Below are 19,322 nucleotides of genomic sequence, written 5' to 3'. Positions count from 1 at the left end.
AATTTGACAATTTTTTGATTAAAAAGAGCAAATATGGGACTTTTAATTTGAAATTCTTCAAGAAATTGACAGTAAGAATGTCTGATTTACAGTATGCTTGTAGTCATAGATGTCCTGCACATAACCTATTGCTCATCAGAACTTATGGGAAATGAAGTTTGTATTACATCTCAAAAACAACTGTGTACGTGCATGTGCAAAACACAAGTCTGATCAACATGAAACACAGTTTATTATAAATATTGTAAATGCAGGTATTTTTAAATGTTCCACAAAGTTGGTCGAGTTCATCTACAAGTTCTGTGTGGATTCAGATTGTAATAAAGTGAAGACACTGGACAGAAAACATTCTATTTTCAAGTTTATGTGTGATGACGCTTGTTGTGCATTTTCCCATTATTTCAGTGACTAAAACATTCATTTTCTAGCCTAACGTTACATCCCAGTCATCGCGATGCAGAAGGGCAGGGACACAACACTCTTGTGTCAGACGCTGATAATGATAAAGTGATTACTGTGTCTCTGAGTTATCTATGACCAGTAACATTTTAATAAATAAAGTTAGTAAAGAAACATTTTCTTGATAAAAAAAAAACCAATGCAGCTGTATGATGATATATCTTTGGGATTTGGGACATGAAAGACCTTGAACTGCGATATGACAATTTTGTTTTTCCTTTCTTAAACGCCATGTTGTGGCAGTCAGTCGTCATTGCACAAATGTGTCACTCCTTCCTGTTCAGGAAATAAAAGTAAATACAGCAGCCATATTTGTTAAATACACAGCATTATTACAATACTACTAAAATAAAAATGAATACTAATGCAATGAAACATTTGTTTTTACGAGCCGTGTGGCTCCAGTACAAGTGAAGGTACTGGAGCCATTACTATTCATATTAAGACATCGTGCATGCATTGTTAACCCAACGTCTTGTGTTCTGATTTCCATTGCAGCAGGTGTGTCCTCAGTACGTGGGATTATTATGTACAAGTAAAAAGCAAAGCAACTGATGAGAATTTACCCATGATCCTATCTTTCACGTTCTTCAAAGATAATTATATCACATTAAAATTGTACACCTCTGTACAGCTTGTTTACTCCATTCCATGTGCACTTACAGCATCCCTGCCACTGTACTCTGTTCCTATTGCAAATATAACGCGGTACAAAAGCTTCCTGCTTGCAGCGGCAACATACAGGTCCCCACTGGGGCCAATTCTGCGGAAGACTGAAATCATATATCCTCTCTCTACAGCTGGAATATCCGACTAGCCCTCCTCTTGTTTGTCTGTGTCTGCGGGATCCGCCTCCTCCTTCTGGGTTTCATGTGGATCGACAGGCTCTGATGGCAGTTCGGGATTCTCCCGTTTAGGGGAACCGAGGGCTGCACTGTCCTCTGATTCACCATCGGCAGCGAGGGAGTCTTTCACGTCCTCCACAGAAGATTTCTCATCCTGCTTCACCTCCACCTCAGAGCTGGTTCCAACTATAGAGGAGGCCTCTATAGTTGGAACGCCTTCATCAGCAGCTGCAACCTTTTCTTCCGTCTCCATTACACTTGTGTCAGTCGCCTTCTCCTCCGTGTCGGTCCCCTTCTCCTCCGTGTCAGTCACCTTCTCCTCCGTGTCAGTCACCTTCTCCTCCGTGTCAGTCACCTTCTCCTCCATGTCAGTCGCCTTCTCCTCGGTTTCAGTCTTTTCTTCCTCTGCTGGGACCAACGTTTCTGTCTCGGGGGCTAAATCTTCTTCCACGGGTGGGATTCCATTTTCCACAGGACTTTGTGGCGTATCGTCTTTGACGGGTGCCACACTTTCCTCCATCGTCTCTTCCTCTTCGTCGTCTATCTCGTCCTCTAGTGGAGGAATCATCTGTTCTTCCCTCCCACCTGGGAACACCTTGTCTGGGTAGATGAGCTTCAGCTGCTCCTCAAAGTAATCCTCCAAGTACAAGCCTGCACTCCCCACTTCTGAGGATGCCTGCACAGTCGGTCAAAGACAAAGTAAGTGCTTGGGTAAAATAACAAGTTAAGGTTCAAGAAATTGTCTGCAAGTCACTCTAAAAAGGGTCCAGTGCGTAACAATCTAGGATTTATTAGCAGAAATTGAATATACAGCTCTGTCCAAAACTGCTGTAAAGTAAGAATGCTTACATTTCTCTGGATTTCAAACCTGCCTAAAACTTTTACTTTGATCACATGTACACAGGAGAGCTAATGAAAATATACAAAACAGCACATAAGTTTGGGAAAGTGTTGATGTCATAGCTCTAACCCCACTAGCTTTATGCAAAAACAGCACAAAGGACTGTTTTGGGGGGCTTGAAACAATTAAAAGATTTACAGGTAAAGTTCTGTTCTTATGTGAATAAGGCCTAACAGAGTATCTACTGTGGGCACGGACCTTGCTTTACAAAGGCCGCCATCTTGTGGTGGCATATTGCTACGGCAGCATAAACTGATGTGCAGTTTTTGCCTTGATAAACCAACAACGAAGAAGGAGGAAATGGCAGAGTGAGTGGAAGAGTAGAGATTTGTGAAATGAAGTGTTTTATGTCCTTTGTAGTATGTAAAGGCCACCGTAGATCCTTGCAGTTTGGGAAAAGGACCATTCTTACACAATGGAGCTTTAAAAACTAAGCAGAATGTGCGTCATCTCTAATTATCCCTCAATCAAGGGCAATCCCCCCCCCCGGAGAGTACAGAGAAGGGGCGAAACATCTTTAATTCCAGCATGCCTACTACATTTCTCAAAAGTTCAAATAATTGTATTATTTAAATAACTGACTTTTACCTTGTAGTATTTTGCACAGTTGAAAAAGATGAGCCTGACGTCCGTGACGAACCCCTCCGGAGAACTATAACTTTCTCCATCCTTTGACTTCAACTGCAGCCTCCTCTTCACTATTGACAAGTCCATCGGAGTCTTGATCAGCTCTTTGTACCTTTTTGTCTCCTACATTAGAAAATGATTAAAACATTACAATACACACACACACACACACACACACACACACGTGTAAGGACGGCGTGTAAAAAAAAAAAATAAAAATATATATATATATATATATATATATATATATATATATAATATGTAAATATATATACATATATACACACGCCGTCCTTACACGTGGGTGTGTGTGTGTGGGTCTCTTTCTCGAAAAATACCCAACAGATTTAATGGTGTCATGGTTTATCATCTATTTTTCACTAAATGGGAACATAATTGAATATTAAAAAGACCTGACAATAGCTATTGAGACCATTAACTCCCCAGGAAATGGTTTACTGATGTGAGAAGTAGGCTAATTTTTCAATAGACGTCCATTCAAATTTAGTCGCCCCCTGGTGGCTATCACTGTCCGTGCTTTTAGGAGTGACACCAAATAAGAATGAACAGAATAACAGCATCTTAATTTCACTGACTTGCAGACAAGTGTCCAGCTGACATGTTAAGTCTCCTTTTAAACTGTTAAAAATATATATCATTGAAAACAGGGTTTACCGATGGAGAAGCAGGCAGTTGGAAGTCAGCGCTGAAGTCATTGCAGAACAGACGCAGTAGCAACCTCTCACACTTCTGTTTTAAGAAAAAAAATAAATAAAAGTTTTAAAATAAGATTATCTCATTTTGTTCTCCACCATTAGTCGTGTCATAGCAGGGCAACAGAGAGGAGGCGTACCCTTTTATCAAAAGGCGTGATTCCGTCAGAGACGGCGCCGTCCTTACTGTCACAGTCGTACACCATCTCAGGCGAGACGATGTCTCGGCAGAATGAGCAGAACCACTCACCACTGACGAGAGAAGAGAAACGGCACAGAAAGCGGTTAGGATACATGCAAATAGTGAGCAGTTACTGCTGCAATGAGATTAAAGTTCTGTCTCTAGCTACACCTGGAAGAGTTCATTGTCATCTTTGTCATCAGTATTAATATATAATCTTATATTATGAGATGCTTTGAAAAGGGAAATGCAAGAACAAGACAGAGACATTTCTGACACAAGATCAAAATGCCTTAAATTTTCACCTTAATTTGTTTAAAATTCTTTCGCTTCCGTTTCTCAATAGCTACAGAAAATTAGAAACTTTTTAAAAGTGGAACTGCAAAGCATACACAGCAATCTTAACAACGAAGCAAAGAACACAAAAAATGGAAAATATATGGACAATTGGATTACTACAATATAATTATATAATGTTTATATTTATAATATTTTTTTTCTTAGACAAAATGTGGACATGCAGCTTTAACGTTCACAAAAAACAGGTTGCAAATATGACTGACACAACCTTAATTGTTTAATTATTTATTAAATCTCTACTGTCGATTCATGGGGTGGTACCAAAACAAACTCTCATTTTATATTCGTACAAACTATGCTTGAAGCAATTAAGATTTCCTGTGTCACTGATTACCCATTCAGCACTGGTATTAACATCCATCCCAAATCATCCAAACAGGCGGACAGCGATAAGTACGACTGTTCACACCTGACAATACCATGCACCCTGGATGTGGGATCATAGCCCACATCAGAAACTAGCTTTTTTTTACCAGATCTGGAAAGGGTCTGTGAGACTGTGTGTCTGTCACCTGGGGGACTCATTCAGCGTGGGGATGTGGCAGGACAAATGGAAAACTTTGGGACACTTGTCGCAACACAGCAGCTCTCCTCCGTTCTGACACACAGCGCACCAGTCCTCATTGGGATCGTCCTCAGGCTCCGCTCGCTTATCCAGCACAGGTTGCGCTGTGGGCTGAGGACACTGCCCATTCCCAGGGTTGGACTCTGATCTAGGCACCGGGTCTGGGACAGACACCTTCTGCTGCTGCCGGGGCTTTGACTGAACCCCAGTGCTGCTGTCAGGTAAGCTGGACCCCACACTGGACTGCACCTGCAAGATATATGCGGAGAGACACACAATAACTAATAAGAGACAAAGAGACATTTGGAAATGGCACATTTAAAGTTGTAATCTTTTAACATTGTAACCACCAAAAACAAAAACTAAATACATTTAAGACTACATATTGAGGTTTTTTTCCCCCTCCAAATTTTCTTACAAAACGGACTTCATCCTCATCCTCCGGTTCGTCCTTGATGACGATTATGGGACCCGGAGATGACCTCCTCCGTCTTTTGGAGGAGGGAGCAGACGGCGGCTCAGAAGTTCTCTTCCAGGAGGAAGTCCTTCAGCACACACATGACCCAAAACAGAAGAGAAAAGACTGAGTGAATTACACTATAGGCTGCGAGTTGAATGCTAGACTGACACAAATTAAAATAAACGTAGTCATTTCACATCAAAAGAGACAGATAGCATTTTCTGTGTCTATATAAGTAAAAATGCACAGATTCAAGATGATATCTGAGGGTGAAATTGTGCTGTAAAATGAAGAAGTGCTCAAAGTAACTTAATATCCTTAATGATTTTACAGCCAAGTTCAGGTGAATCTCTTACCCCGTGCTTCTGTCTGTAGAAGACGGCTTGGACATCGGGGAGTTCTGCCTATTTTGAACTTGGGAAAGATGACATGAAAAAAAATTACTCAAATTTTGAAGGTAATGACAAAAGGTTTAACCTAAGTTGTATTTTCGTGTGAGAGCTTCAGGGTTGCGGCTCGACTGCAGCAAGGATACTGACCTGTTATGTGGTTAAATGTGCTAGTTTTGTCTGTGGTTGCCGAGGTTAGACTTGAAGAATAGTTGGGTTTGGGAACAGAGATGGTGATGGAGGGGACAGACGCACTTGGTTCGCTCCTCTTTAGGAAGGAGGACTCTGACACACCCCTCTGAGGAAAACCCATCATAAATATATTAAAGTGAATGCCTCATCACAGTTACCCAAAACATGCTCTTTAGTCGGTCTCCTGCCAACCTGGTGTAGTGACGACTGTGTGGCTGCTCCAGCAGACAGAGGTGGTGGGAAGCGAGAAGTGCCCTGCGACACATCCATTGGTTTCGGAGCAAAGCTGGAGCTATTGATGAGATCTCTCAGAGACTAGATGTAGGAAAACATGAAGTTAAAAAAAACTAATTTGGTCTGTTTCACATCAACTTTATATCAGTTGGTCCAAATGAAAACTTTTTGGTTCTTGTCTGTCTAGTCTTACAGATATGTGGACGGCGCCTCACTTACTCTTTGATCATCAGCCCTCCAGCACCACATTAATTCTTTAGTTAGCTCTGGCCTTTTTGTTAGTTATGTTCAGTACTCATTTTGTGACCGTGTGACTCCCGTTTTTTTGTCATGACTCATGAGCCGGGTCACGACAGAACATTTTACCAATGAGCATGTTTGCATAAGTGTATGACTGCTCCAAAATGAAATACATTTGTTTTTTGTAGCCTTCAAATTAGATTTTATATGCATCCTAGACAAGGGCCCGGCATCAAGGCCATCATCTTGCCCTGTCCAGAGTAGCCTGGATGGACAAGCCAACCGATTGCGATTCACATTTTGAAACTGAAGCTGGCTACCCACATGAAAAGGAACATCTATTCTGGTATGTGGGGGTCACTGGAGTTCCCTGCAGCTTGGGAAGTCTCACAATAGAGGTCACTAAATCTTGCACACTGGACCTTTATGTGAAATCACATTTCTGGTAATCGAATCTATGTTCAGTATAACCTAATATAAACTTCCAACGGGCTCATGGGATTACTTTTTTGGTCTTACCTGAGCAGGGGGGAACCCTGTGTTGTGAAGCATGGAGGATGTGGGACTTCTGGGGTTGGAGCTCCCATATCTGCGTCCCGTGTGCGCCAAGTTGGGGGGTCCCTGAGATGGTGAGGACCCTCCATGGACGGGCCTGGTCAGTGGTGGGGGGCCAGGAGGTCCAGGAGGTCCAGGGGGCCTGATGTTCTGGTACCAGGACCAGTAGTTGGTAGGAGCAGGCTGTCTGTGGGACTGTTGGGAAAGCTTGTCAACCTTGGACAGAGGGGTATTTGGACAAACAATTTTCATCAGCGCTGGAAGAGGTTGTAGATTACTTTGTCATTTTTACACAGTGAACTCCATAACATAGCAGAAAGCTCAATGGGGAACAGGGAGAAATGGTCAAACACTATGCAAAGAGTACATTGGATATTTTAACAACACAAGATTAATTCGGTGGTCGGAGAATGAAAACCACTACCTGCATCTGGAGCTGAGCTAGTGTGCTCTGTCGCTGCTGAGCTGAGACTGGCAGTCCTCCAGCAGGGGCCTCTGCTCTGGGAGCTGCTTGGTGGTTGAGGACGGCCGGCCGTCCTGGGCCTCTCTCTACTACCAAAGAACCTGTGCAAAACAAACAAAAAAAACAGTTACTAAATAACTGTAAATTCTACCTGCTGATCTCCTGGTTAGTTAAACTGACGCGCACATTTCTGTCGACGATGATGGAGGCCTGATGATCTCATATCTTTCCTACTTAACTATGGCTTTAAAAAAAAAAACTAAGATGTAAAATGATGATATGTAAAATTAGCCAAGTCTTCCAAAATAACTTTTACAACCAATTAATTTTATATCTCAATTCAGTTGTATGATGTATGGGTTCATATTACTCACAATATTGAGTAAAACACGTATGTGTTGAACATTTCTTGCTCTATTATAGTAGAGTATTAATTTAAAAAAAAAAGAAGAAATGTCTCCACACACAGGGCAAAGGCATGGAGGGGAAAAATTCAGGTTAAATTAAGTTGAAGTCAAGACGGCTGAAATGTTGGCAGGTCATGTTGTGACAGTTAATCCAATAGCAGAAATAATACATAAAGATGACTAAATCTTCTTATAAACTGAAGTAGTTTGGTTTAACTCCACACAATATCCATCGAAATATGTATGTGTAATATAAGTATGTAAATGTACAAAAATCTAAAAGATTACACAGAATATAATATCGTGCAAAGATAAGAGTGAGAAAAATGGTACAAAGGATGCACAATCCATTCGGTGGAAATACCAGTCATTTTACAGTCAAAAGTCAGTATTCATAGCTAATTGCAACTGCACTGCACATTTTAGATTAAAGCAACTCTTACCAAGGTCGACATTAGTGGCCCAGAAACCAGAGCGACACTGGAAGCGAACAGTACTCTGGGGAATGATGGAGGGATTACAGCTTGCCCTCATCAGGTAATGGATCTGGTAGAGGATCTATGAGACAAAAAAGGGGTTCAATTTCAAAAAGGTGTCACAACATTTCTAAAATAATTGTAAGAGTTTGTCAAATAATTGTTGCAAAAATTCACCAGTCTCTTGCAGTACAGAAGGGCGGTTCCACTATGGCTGGCTGTAGCCCACTTCGTGAAGCTAATTACGTGGTCGAGGTGCCTACTCAGAGAGTTGACATCATCTTGCTGTTTCTTCAGACCCACCTCATGTTCCTTTGTGAGACCCTGAGAGTGAACGTGTCCGTGAAATGTCAGAAAACAACTCACACTTAGATTTGAGAAATTCATCGTGAATATACACAATGCAGACCATACCTCGAGCTGATTAACCAGAATTTTGCCCTTCCTGTTGATCTCCATTATCAAATTACAGATGGACTTCTTTATTTCATTTGTAACTGCCTTACGATTTTCTTCAACTTGTTGAAGTCTGGGGGAAAAATGGAGGGCAAAGCATGAATATCAGTTGCAGTGCCATGTTAAAATTTTATTTCAACATTTTGCTTTTCAAAAATACATACAATACAGTATTTCTGTGTTGTTGTTGTAGGGGAAGCAATTAGCTAGAACACATAATACTACACCTGAAATGGGATAAAAAAAACAACAACAGTGGAGTAGAGAATAACTTTACCCAGAGCTGATACAGCTGGAAACATCCTCAATGGCTTGTCTTTTCTCTTGCAACTGCTGTGTCATGTTCTCTAGATACTGTCTATGGTTTCTGTATGCATCCTCCAAAAACTGGTAGCTGAAAAGAACAAATATCAAAGCACGCCATAGGTAAATTATGTCATTTTTGGGACCTAAATCAATCACTGCATATTCTTGGTATTACAAAAAGTATATATATTATATTTAAAAGAAAGAAAAGTTCTACAACAGTAAATAGATTGACATTAATATATAATTTTAAATCATTTTATATAAATCAGTATCTTTAATTCTCTAAATAACTGTAATGATCTGACACCAATGTGTGCTGTATAGTTACAAATAAAGATTCAAAATGTTATGGTGGTGGATAAAAATCTGCACATACTTGTGATCCTTGTGCTTAAGCAGCTGACAGTCTCGACAGGTGAGTCTGTCACACGTTTCACAAAACAGCTTCAGTGGCTCCTGCTTGTGGATGTCACAAAACACGGGCCTCTGTGTCGACAGACCTACGGCCTCTGGGATAAATAAAACAGAACAATTTGCTTAGTTACCACTTCACTATATTTCAATATTTAATATTGACAAATATGCAAATATCACAAACACACACACAAACTACCTGGAGACATCTCCTCTTTCTGCCGTATCGTGTGATCCCTGGTAAACTTAACCCTTTGGTGTGCCTCAATGCACGTCAAGCACAGGAACTCCACACACTCCACACAGTAACCTGTTGCTTCCGTGTTGTCTTCGCAGCTCATACACAGCTAATGATAAAAGGAGAAAAAAACTATTGTATGGAGAAAATTCGACACTGTAGTCTCAAGGGCAAAATTCCTTTGGCATTTTTCATTATGTACAGAACTTCCTTAGATTTACAATCTGAAATTAATACATTTAGACAGCAAATCAAAATTACCCGCCATAGCATTCTTATTTTAAATAAATCGTTCATGTCCATAAAATTCGAGCGCCTATCTGTAAAGTGCATCCAAATGTGCACTGTTGAGAGGATGTGAAGTCTGAATCCAAGCTGAAATCAAGCTGTTGAAAACCGAGAGGAAAAACTACAGAACACCCAGGTGACGGCTCACCTGGCTGGTTTTTTCAACTGTGCTGCTCGGCACTTCAGCAGAGTCCTTGACAAAGAAATTATCCAGCACGTCCATCTCCCAGCATTCCTGTCTGCATACTGGACAGCGAATGGCACCCACTAATAGAGCAAGAAACAGATATTCTGTGTCATGTACAAATAGAATCAAACTCTCAGTTTATAAATACCAAAAAAGTACAATTGCAGAAGTTCATTCTATGTGTTGTTACATATTTTACTGATTATTTCAGAACATGGTTTGGGACTAAATATTCTACCTTCTCTCTCAGGCCAGGTAAATAAAGTCTTCCCTTCCTGAGCACAAGCTTTAAATAACCATCCTACCAAAAAGAAATTATCACACACAAAGCCCATTTACTAAAAAGTATATCCTTTACCACATAATATGTGGTAACAATGCAATTGCAAACAATGCAAAATGAATCTCATTCTCACACATCTAACACAGTCTGTGTTCCCTTGGAGTGATACTGAACTTGTCTTTTTACAGGGCAAATGGTTACGTTCCTAAACATTACTGTGTGAACATCAGAATACTTTTCTTTTAATTATGTCACTTAAAATGTTCTACTTCATTTTGTGCTTTACAATCAATTACAGTGGGTATTTACTGTATGGTATTGACTTATTGTTTAATATGTATACATATATATCTTACGTGCTAGTCTGTCAGTTTGGGCTGCTGTAGAAATGTGGCAACGCAGGATGGAAGCCTCCATAAAGCAACGCCTTTGCCCCTTCTTATGTTCATATTTTTTATTCTTACAAAAAAATAGCCATCTTCTTTGTTTGAGTCTGTCTCATGTAAATGTGGACAGCTGCTCTAAGTAAGTTATTCTAGTCATTATAAAGCCATGAAAAACAAATAATTGGTGATTTAAAGCAAATTCACGTAAGTTTATTAGGGGCAGTATATTACATTTCTGCAACCAAACTCAATGTTGCACACTGGATGTTACATTACTTTTACCACAGTCACGAATGATGAACGATTGTCTTATTGTGACTCTTCCTGATGTGTCCCAGCTTCACTAAAGCCATACATCATAACCGCAATTGAGAGTCTGACATCACTTCATAAGAACTCTTTACTCACGTGGTTTGCTGTTGTCTACGTGAGCTTGCATGTCACGCCTCGGGTCAGCGCTTCTGAAGGGGGCAGGTAGACATCGCCTGCAGAAGGAGTGGAGACATGGCAGTAGTTTGGGTTCCCTGTTGTGGAAGCTCAGCTTGCAGACGGGACAAGTGTCCATGAGTCCGATTGTGCCTGGCTGTTTCTGCCTCTCCTCCTCGGCCGGCAAACTTTCAGCTTCATTTTCCACGATGATGACAATGTCGTCGTTTTCCAAATGTTCGGCTTTTTCGTCCATTTTTACCTCGAGACAGCTACTTCCCGATATCTGGAGCCAACCAATCAATCAAGCGATGCGACTGGAAACAAAGAGCAGCCTATAGTTTTAACTTAACAAGGCACATAGCGAATATAAACAAATGGTTTAAGATATAGCCAGTTAATTCTATCAAGTAAGGTTAAACCGTACGCCAGATGCGTAGGTTAAAGACAAACTCTTTCCGTTGTGGAAGCTAAATTAGCAACGTAGCTTGTTTTAATTGTACGCATGCTATGGTCCGTAATTAATGAATGTCCGTTTTCTTTGAGGCCCTTATCAACACGGTCAAAAAACAACATTACACGGTCGCGTATGAGTTGAAATTGTGTTACATATAAAGTGTTTTGAAGCTGATATGTCCATAAAAAAGGCGACCATCTGTGCCTCGGATGCCCAAAACACAGACCACATATTACCAACAATGCATTGCGGTATTTTAAAGCGACAGCGCTGCTTGGTGTTGCATCGATATGTTTCCCCGTTATTTTGCCCTGATTATTGCTTATTTACTTCAGAATGAAAAGAAAAGAAAAGACAAATGAGTTCAAATGAGATAAAAAAAAGAGAGCTAATACTGACACATTAACACATTAACACTTTATTTTTTGTATGAATTGTCAGAAATAATAATAATTATTATAATTAGGGCCTGAGCACAGATGCCAGGGGCCAAAAAACAAATTTGTGCGAGGAACCTTTTGTTTTCCTTCAGATAATAATAATAATAATTATTATTGTTGTTCTTCTTATTATTATTATTGTTATTATTTCATAATTTTTGAGGGGGTTTAACATGCATTAAAAAGTCATGAAACTTTGCACAGAGGTCAGGTCTGGCGAAAATGTGATATTTTATATTGAATTTTTTATATAGTGCCCAAACAGGAGCTTTCCCCTGTTTCGCAACATTTTATAATGATCACTTGCACAAAGCAATGTGTTCTTGCCAGAGTGTGTAATCTGTTTAAAACCTCTGCAAACACATTATCCTTTTGTCTTACTATTTCTGTTAATTCAGTTGTGCAGAAAACCATTGTATGTTTTCGACACACAATGGTTTTCCTCTAACTGGACTCAGTTGGAAAAAAGACAGACATTCCCAAAGGGAGAATGGTCACCACTCTGTTCGATCTGCCTAAGCCTTCCATGTACATAAGCTAACAGATTATGATCAACCATGGATATCTCATTAATGATTAATATCTGCAGATCACTAAAGGTTGCGTGCAATGTATTTACCTGTTCTTCCCCCAATGGTGTGTATGGCAGTTGCACATCTATTCCTAAGGACAAACTACTATGGAAGGTGCCAGGTTTTAAATTGAAAGTAGCTTTACCAGTAGGAGCTACTAACAACACTGTGATCTTCTCTGATGCACTTGCAACTTGTGACAACAAACTACTTGCTTCATAATGGATGGCCTTGATTGAATGTGGCTTACCTGTCACAGCACCACCTGTAATTAATAAATGAAATGGTTTTGGCCTCTGACCTTATCTATGCACTACTGTCTAACAGTATAAAACACATCTTTCTGTTTATGATTAAGTGATTTGAGTACATTAAGTGCATCAATATTCACATTAAGCTGGGAAACAGAGTCACAAGGGTGGACATGGGAAATTAAAACAACACAGTGTTTTTCTTTTTACATGGTTTGTAGTGCCTCTTACTATGCATTTGAACAGCTGACACAACAGCTGACACAATCTGTCTGTAAGTTCATTACAGACAGACAGACAGACGACTTTATTAATCCCTTTGGGAGGTTCCCTCGGGGAAATTAACAGCTCCAGCATCCACACACAGCACTGTTAAAAATAGAGAATAGAATAAAATAAGATAAGAATAAAAATATAAAAATAAAAATTAAAGTGACCCATGCTATATATATGTATGTATACGTACATACACACAACACATGTATATATATATATATACACATACATACATACATACATGCATACATACGCACACATACATACACATATACATATATATGCATACATACATATACACATATATATACATATATACACACACACATACATACATATACACATGCACACATATATACATATATATATATATATATATATATATATACATACATATACACACATAGGTACACACACACCTACAGTTACCCCGTAATGCCCAGGGTTTTATTGCACATGTTATTATGTTATTGTTGTGGTTGTTTGTTTAGTTCGTACTGTTTGTTTTGTTTGCCCTCCTCCCTGGGTGCATCAGTCCCAATGTTCAGGGAACCCTGTTGATTTGTTTGGAAGCGAACAGAACTCTGGGGAATGATGGAGGGATTACAGCTTGCCCTCATCAGGTAATGGATCTGGTAGAGGATCTATGAGACAAAAAAGGGGTTCAATTTCAAAAAGGTGTCACAACATTTCTAAAATAATTATAAGAGTTTGTCAAATAATTGTTGCAAAAATTCACCAGTCTCTTGCAGTACAGGAGGGCGGTTCCACTATGGCTGGCTGTAGCCCACTTTGTGAAGCTAATTACGTGGTCGAGGTGCCTACTCAGAGAGTTGACATCATCTTGCTGTTTCTTCAGACCCACCTCATGTTCCTTTGTGAGACCCTGAGAGTGAACGTGTCCGTGAAATGTCAGAAAACAACTCACACTTAGATTTGAGAAATTCATCGTGAATATACACAACGCAGACTATACCTCGAGCTGATTAACCAGAATCTTGCCCTTCCTGTTGATCTCCATTATCAAATTACAGATGGACTTCTTTATTTCATTTGTAACTGCCTTACGATTTTCTTCAACTTGTTGAAGTCTGGGGGAAAAATGGAGGGCAAAGCATGAATATCAGTTGCAGTGCCATGTTAAAAGTTTATTTCAACATTTTGCTTTTCAAAAATACATGCAATACAGTATTTCTGTGTTGTTGTAGGGGAAGCAATTAGCTAGTACACATAATACTACACCTGAAATGGGATAAAAAGAAACAACAGTGGAGTAGAGAATAACTTTACCCAGAGCTGATACAGCTGGAAACATCCTCAATGGCTTGTCTTTTCTCTTGCAACTGCTGTGTCATGTTCTCTAGATACTGTCTGTGGTTTCTGTATGCATCCTCCAAAAACTGGTAGCTGAAAAGAACGAATATCAAAGCACGTCATGGGTAAATTATGTCATTTTTGGGACCTAAATCAATCACTGCATATTCTTGGTATTACAAAAAGTATATGTATTATATTTAAAAGAAAGAAAAGTTTTACAACTGTAAATAGATTGACATTAATATATAATTTACCCTCACGTGACAGAAAAAAAACCATTTTATATAAATCAGTATCTTTAATTCTCTAAATAACTGTAATGATCTGAAACCAATGTGTGCTGTATAGTTACAAATAAAGATTCAAAATGTTATGGCGGTGGGTAAAAATCTGCACATACTTGTGATCCTTGTGCTTAAGCAGCTGACAGTCGTGACAGGTGAGTCTGTCACACGTTTCACAAAACAGCTTCAGTGGCTCCTGCTTGTGGATGTCACAAAACACGGGCCTCTGAGTCAACAGACCTACGGCCTCTGGGATAAATAAAACAGAACAATTTGCTTAGTTACCACTTCACTATATTTGAATAGTTAATATTGAAAAATATGCAAATATCACAAACACACATAAACTACCAGGAGACATCTCCTCTTTGGGTTTGTTTCAGTTCTATCCATTTGTTGTAGAACAAGAATGGAGCTAACGGCTGAGAAGCATTCTATTCCTCTGAGTGATGGCAACAGCATTCCTCTGATGGGACTCGGCACTTACGGAGATCCCCGCGCGGTAAGACTTCTTCGTGCTCAGAAGAAATAATAGGTTTATTCTATGACTCTTCAGAGCGGTCATTTTCTTGTGTGTGTGTTGTCTTCTTTTGATAGACCCATAAAGGAAGTGGATATGAAGCCGTCAAAGTGGCCATCGAAGTAGGATACAGACACTTTGATGGGGCTTTGGTCTATTTTAATGAACATGAGGTGGGGCAAGCAATACGGGAAAAAATTGCTGATGGAACTGTGAAGAGGGAGGACATCTTCTATTGTGGAAAGGTACTGTACTCTGTTTGCTTATTAGTGTCTCAAAGGCTCACGTTTATGTAGTCACCCAACTAAATGGCAGAGGTGGAAAGAGTACTGAAATATTCTATTCAAGTAAAAGTACCACTATGGTCTAAAAATGTACTCAAGTTCAAGTAAAAAAGTAGCTTGTTGTACTCAGAGTAAAAGTGATTGGGTTACTCTTTCTTGTGTTGTGCAAAAGCAAAAGAGGGGACACAAATGTCACAAGACAAACCTTTACAAATTGAAGACAAAATTACAAAATAAAAAAATGTAAACACATAATGGATCAGTCCAAATGGCTCAATGCCACAAATTAGTGCCGATTCACCTGTCCTCATCATTCACTGCCAAAGTTTCCAGTGCATGCCAACTTTTCTTTTCTCAGTAACAGATGTGATTTAAAATGTAGTGAAGTACAGTACTCCCATAAAAACATACTTAAGTAAAAGATTTTAAAATGACTCACAAGCACACAAAAGACCTACTCGAGTAAATATATTTCATAACTTCCCACCTCTGCTAAATTGCTACATGGTGAATGCTAGTGCTACACCTAATCATTTAGTAATAATGTTTCATCTGCACCCATCATGCAGTTGTGGAACACTTTCCATCCCCCGGCACTGGTACGGCCTGCTTTGGAGAAAACTTTGAAGACATTGCAGCTGGATTATGTTGACCTCTACATAGTAGAACTGCCTTTAGCCTTTAAGGTATACATGTATTTAATATCACAATATGCCAAAGTTATTTCATTATCACTTAATATTGCTAACATACTATTATTTCTGAAGCCAGGGGATGATTTCTACCCTAGAGATGCAAATGGAAAGTGGCTTTATCATGAGACGGACCTCTGTGCTACATGGGAGGTGAGAATAATTGATCTACACCATATTCCACCATAAATACCTTGACCTTTTGTTGTTCTCACTGGCTTATTTTAGTACACAACCATGTTACTCCTACTTTACGAGGAGCGTTACACACAGGAACAAATCTCTTTGTAGTGTACCAGCAAAACATTAATAATCTGTTCAAAGTTGCATTTTGGCTGTGCTCTTTTCAGGCGTTGGAGGCTTGCAAAGATGCCGGGCTTGTGAAATCTCTTGGAGTGTCCAACTTCAACAAGAGGCAACTGGAGATGATTCTTAATAAACCTGGGCTGAAACACAGGCCTGTCTCAAACCAGGTGAAGACACAATAACGATGCACATATATTCAGAAAATGAATGAAGGAAAAGGCATAAGGGCTGACAACCCACGTGAATTATCTGCAGGTACTAACTAATAAAATGTGTGCTTATTTTTATACTTAGGTTGAATGCCATCCCTATTTCACTCAGCCAAAACTGATGGAATATTGCCAGCAAAATGACATTGTGATTGTAGGATACAGCCCACTGGGGACAAGTAGAGACGAATCTTGGGTAAATCTAAAATGCCCACCGCTGTTGGAGGATGAGCTGCTTGTATCAGTAGCTAAAAGGTACAACAAGACGACAGCCCAGGTGGCGCTGAGGTTCAATTTGCAGCGAGGAGTGGTGGTCATCCCAAAGAGCTTCAACCCTGATCGAATCAGGCAGAACTTTGAGGTTTGTTTTCTCCACATTAAAATGTACAGTACTGTATAAAGGTCTCGACCAACATTATATATATATATATATTTTTTTAGCAGTACTATAATGATCATGCACACACACACGCTGTGACAGTTTGCTAATATCTAAGACCGACTTTCAGTCACATCATTCCAATCCAAATGCCAATGATCACAGAATTTGACAGACATATTTTTTTGACAAGGGTTTTGTCTTTCATGGGGCGACGGTAGCTCAGTGATAAAGCGATTCAATAAAGCGATTCAATTCCCGGACTACATGCCAATTGTGTCCTTGGGCAAGACACTTAACCCCACGTTGCTCCTGATGGCTTTGCTGGCAGCATGTGAATGGGTATGAAATGGAGCTGCAACTGACGATTATTTTCATAATCGACTAATCTGTCGATTATTTTCTCGAATAATCGCGTAATCGTTTGGTCCATATAATGTCAGAAAAACGTTAAATGTTGATAAGTGTTTGTCAAACCTGGAAATGATGATGTTCTCGAATGTCTTGTTAATGAAAAAAAGCTTCAAACCGATGAATCGATTTTCAAAATAGTTGCCGATTAATCAAGTAATTGTTTCAGCTCTAGTATGAAAGACGAGTGCTATATAAATACAGATTTATAATATCTAAATACCATTTACCTTCTACTAGACTGGATTACTGTAATGCCCGCTCTCACTTGCAGTTGGTCCAGAACGCTGCTGCACGTCTGCTGACTGGAACTCACTATATCACTCCTGTGTTAGCATCTGTGCACTGGCTCCCAATCTATTTTAGAATACTGTTTTTTACTTGTAAAGCCTTGAATGGTCTTGTCCCATCCTGCCCTCACTGAGGTCTGCAAAAAGGTCTCTTCTTGTGGTGCCTAGGTCGAGTTTAAAAGACCTTTGCTTTGATGGCTCCTAAATTGTGGAACAAATTGCCTTCCAACATTAAACTTGCTCCATTTTTTAAATATCAACCAAAACCCACTTCTCCTTGGCGTTCCCTGACCATGTATAGGGAGCTGGCCGTTGTAGTGCTTTATATTTATATTACTTATTGACCTTGTTTCTGTGTTTTATTGGTTTTACATTCCGTTTTATTGTTTGTTTGTTTTTATTACTGCTTTTAGTTTACATTGTTTCATACCCTGTCTGATGTATTTATGCGATGTACAGCACATTGGATACTGTACATCTTAAAAAAAACAGGAAGTGAAATAAAAAATCCTTTGTGATTGATGTTGTGTTTTGAACACTGCAGATATTTGACTTCTCCCTTTCTGAGGATGAAATGAAGGCAATTGAAAGACTGAACAAGAATATTCGTTTTGTGGAGCTCCGTATGTGAGTTGAATGCATGCTGTGTGAGTGAAGCCCTACTTTTTGAAAGAGCAAAAAATGATTTTTTTCTCTCTCTCTGTTCACTCAACAGGTGGGCTGATCATCCAGAGTATCCATTCCATGATGAATACTAGACATAGCAGATGTCAAGAATATTCCCAAATGGGTTTCCTCAATTTTTTTATTTTAAATGTTTTAAAATAAAAAATAAAAAATTCTTCTGTTCACTCTTGTGTTACTCACTATTTGTATTCGATTGTACCTTATAATGATTATAAAGATTGATCCTGTCACTAACCTGAAATAGTCCATGAAACCATGTTTGAAATTGAAATTCATTCTAAATCCATCACTGTTCTACATTTCCATTAAATTAATACACTTGTGATATAGTGATATGATACAGAAGGGGGTGGAGTTGGACTCTTGCCCCTTCTCATAGTCCAAAAATGGCATTTATACTGTACATAAGCTATTTTGTCTGTCTAGAATGCTCTTACATTTTTACAATTTACTGTAATTTTAATTTATTCTATTTTAGAAACCCCATTTGTGTGTATGGGGTATCAGATTACAGATATCTTCGATTTACCTAAACCTAAATGGGGACAATCCACAATTCCAGTTTAAAACACTTAGGTTTGAGAAGTTAAGATAAGACTTCTTTAATCCCACTCTGGGTAAATTACCTTGTTACAGCAGAAAAATGGGCCAGAGGTAAGCAAGTGACAAGTACAAAAAAATCACAGCTAACTAAGTTTTTACTACAGGTCATTGTTTACACTATAATTATGTACATTGGCATCTACAATGCACTTCTGGTATGTCATACATGAAATATTTCCGAATACAAATAAAGTTGTGCATATTTGTAGTGACCATTGTGGAAAGGAAGCACCACCACTGGAGCTTTTCTGTAAATAATACAAATTTATTTTAATAAATATGCACAGCAA

At 39.2% G+C, this 19,322-nt stretch overlaps 3 protein-coding genes across 4 annotated transcripts; 1 reads left to right on the top strand and 2 right to left on the bottom strand.

The window, feature by feature from the left end:
• Positions 1-213: 213 nt before the first annotated feature.
• On the bottom strand, positions 214-11,742 carry LOC131456432 (transcription intermediary factor 1-alpha-like). 2 transcript variants are annotated; one of them, XM_058624774.1, is made up of 19 exons: positions 11,037-11,742; positions 9,921-10,039; positions 9,446-9,593; positions 9,209-9,341; positions 8,801-8,917; positions 8,482-8,596; positions 8,245-8,391; positions 8,035-8,149; positions 7,146-7,285; positions 6,686-6,937; positions 5,885-6,007; positions 5,651-5,798; positions 5,468-5,525; positions 5,070-5,196; positions 4,599-4,900; positions 3,686-3,797; positions 3,508-3,582; positions 2,794-2,955; positions 214-1,980 (listed from the first exon to the last, which is right to left on the bottom strand). In XM_058624774.1, exons 1-19 carry the CDS (start codon positions 11,308-11,310, stop codon positions 1,273-1,275), a joined length of 3,375 nt encoding a protein of 1,124 aa, XP_058480757.1. In that variant the 5' UTR covers positions 11,311-11,742; the 3' UTR covers positions 214-1,272. The 2 variants fall into 2 exon arrangements, with proteins under 2 accessions (XP_058480757.1, XP_058480758.1); XM_058624775.1 differs by having other exon boundaries at positions 6,686-6,916.
• A 798-nt stretch (positions 11,743-12,540) lies between these two features.
• Positions 12,541-15,012, bottom strand: LOC131456447 (transcription intermediary factor 1-alpha-like). Its single transcript, XM_058624792.1, has 7 exons — positions 15,003-15,012; positions 14,768-14,900; positions 14,341-14,457; positions 14,027-14,141; positions 13,790-13,936; positions 13,549-13,694; positions 12,541-13,143 (listed from the first exon to the last, which is right to left on the bottom strand). The coding sequence occupies exons 1-7, from the start codon at positions 15,010-15,012 to the stop codon at positions 13,116-13,118; spliced, it is 696 nt and encodes a 231-aa protein (XP_058480775.1). The 3' UTR covers positions 12,541-13,115.
• Positions 15,013-15,034: 22 nt separating this feature from the next.
• LOC131456436 (aldo-keto reductase family 1 member D1-like) lies at positions 15,035-18,373 on the top strand. The gene is made up of 7 exons (XM_058624779.1): positions 15,035-15,153; positions 15,249-15,416; positions 16,025-16,141; positions 16,223-16,300; positions 16,498-16,620; positions 16,748-17,023; positions 18,287-18,373. Exons 1-7 carry the CDS (start codon positions 15,061-15,063, stop codon positions 18,371-18,373), a joined length of 942 nt encoding a protein of 313 aa, XP_058480762.1. The 5' UTR covers positions 15,035-15,060.
• Positions 18,374-19,322: the final 949 nt, after the last annotated feature.

This window comes from Solea solea, chromosome 3 (assembly GCF_958295425.1).
Source record: "Solea solea chromosome 3, fSolSol10.1, whole genome shotgun sequence".
NCBI lineage: Eukaryota > Metazoa > Chordata > Actinopteri > Pleuronectiformes > Soleidae > Solea > Solea solea.
Note: the sequence above shows the minus strand (reverse complement) of the source record. Positions and strands in the feature narration are given on the sequence as shown.

What these genes read in the sequence shown, in the direction of transcription:
- LOC131456432 (XM_058624774.1), bottom strand. Translation starts at nt 11,310, where the DNA reads ATGGACGAAAAAGCCGAACATTTGGAAAACGACGACATTGTCATCATC. An exon ending in CGTAGACAACAGCAAACCAC is followed by an intron (nt 10,040 to 11,036) that starts GTGAGTAAAGAG and finishes TTGCTCTATTAG; the next exon opens with TGGGTGCCATTCGCTGTCCA. An exon ending in TCACGCCTTTTGATAAAAGG is followed by an intron (nt 3,583 to 3,685) that starts GTACGCCTCCTC and finishes TTCTTAAAACAG; the next exon opens with AAGTGTGAGAGGTTGCTACT.
- LOC131456447 (XM_058624792.1), bottom strand. An exon ending in TTCTGGTTAATCAGCTCGAG is followed by an intron (nt 13,937 to 14,026) that starts GTATAGTCTGCG and finishes GTTCACTCTCAG; the next exon opens with GGTCTCACAAAGGAACATGA. An exon ending in GAGGGCAAACAAAACAAACA is followed by an intron (nt 13,144 to 13,548) that starts GTACGAACTAAA and finishes TATTTTTAACAG; the next exon opens with TGCTGTGTGTGGATGCTGGA.
- LOC131456436 (XM_058624779.1), top strand. Translation starts at nt 15,061, where the DNA reads ATGGAGCTAACGGCTGAGAAGCATTCTATTCCTCTGAGTGATGGCAAC. An exon ending in CTTACGGAGATCCCCGCGCG is followed by an intron (nt 15,154 to 15,248) that starts GTAAGACTTCTT and finishes TTCTTTTGATAG; the next exon opens with ACCCATAAAGGAAGTGGATA. An exon ending in GAATCAGGCAGAACTTTGAG is followed by an intron (nt 17,024 to 18,286) that starts GTTTGTTTTCTC and finishes TGAACACTGCAG; the next exon opens with ATATTTGACTTCTCCCTTTC.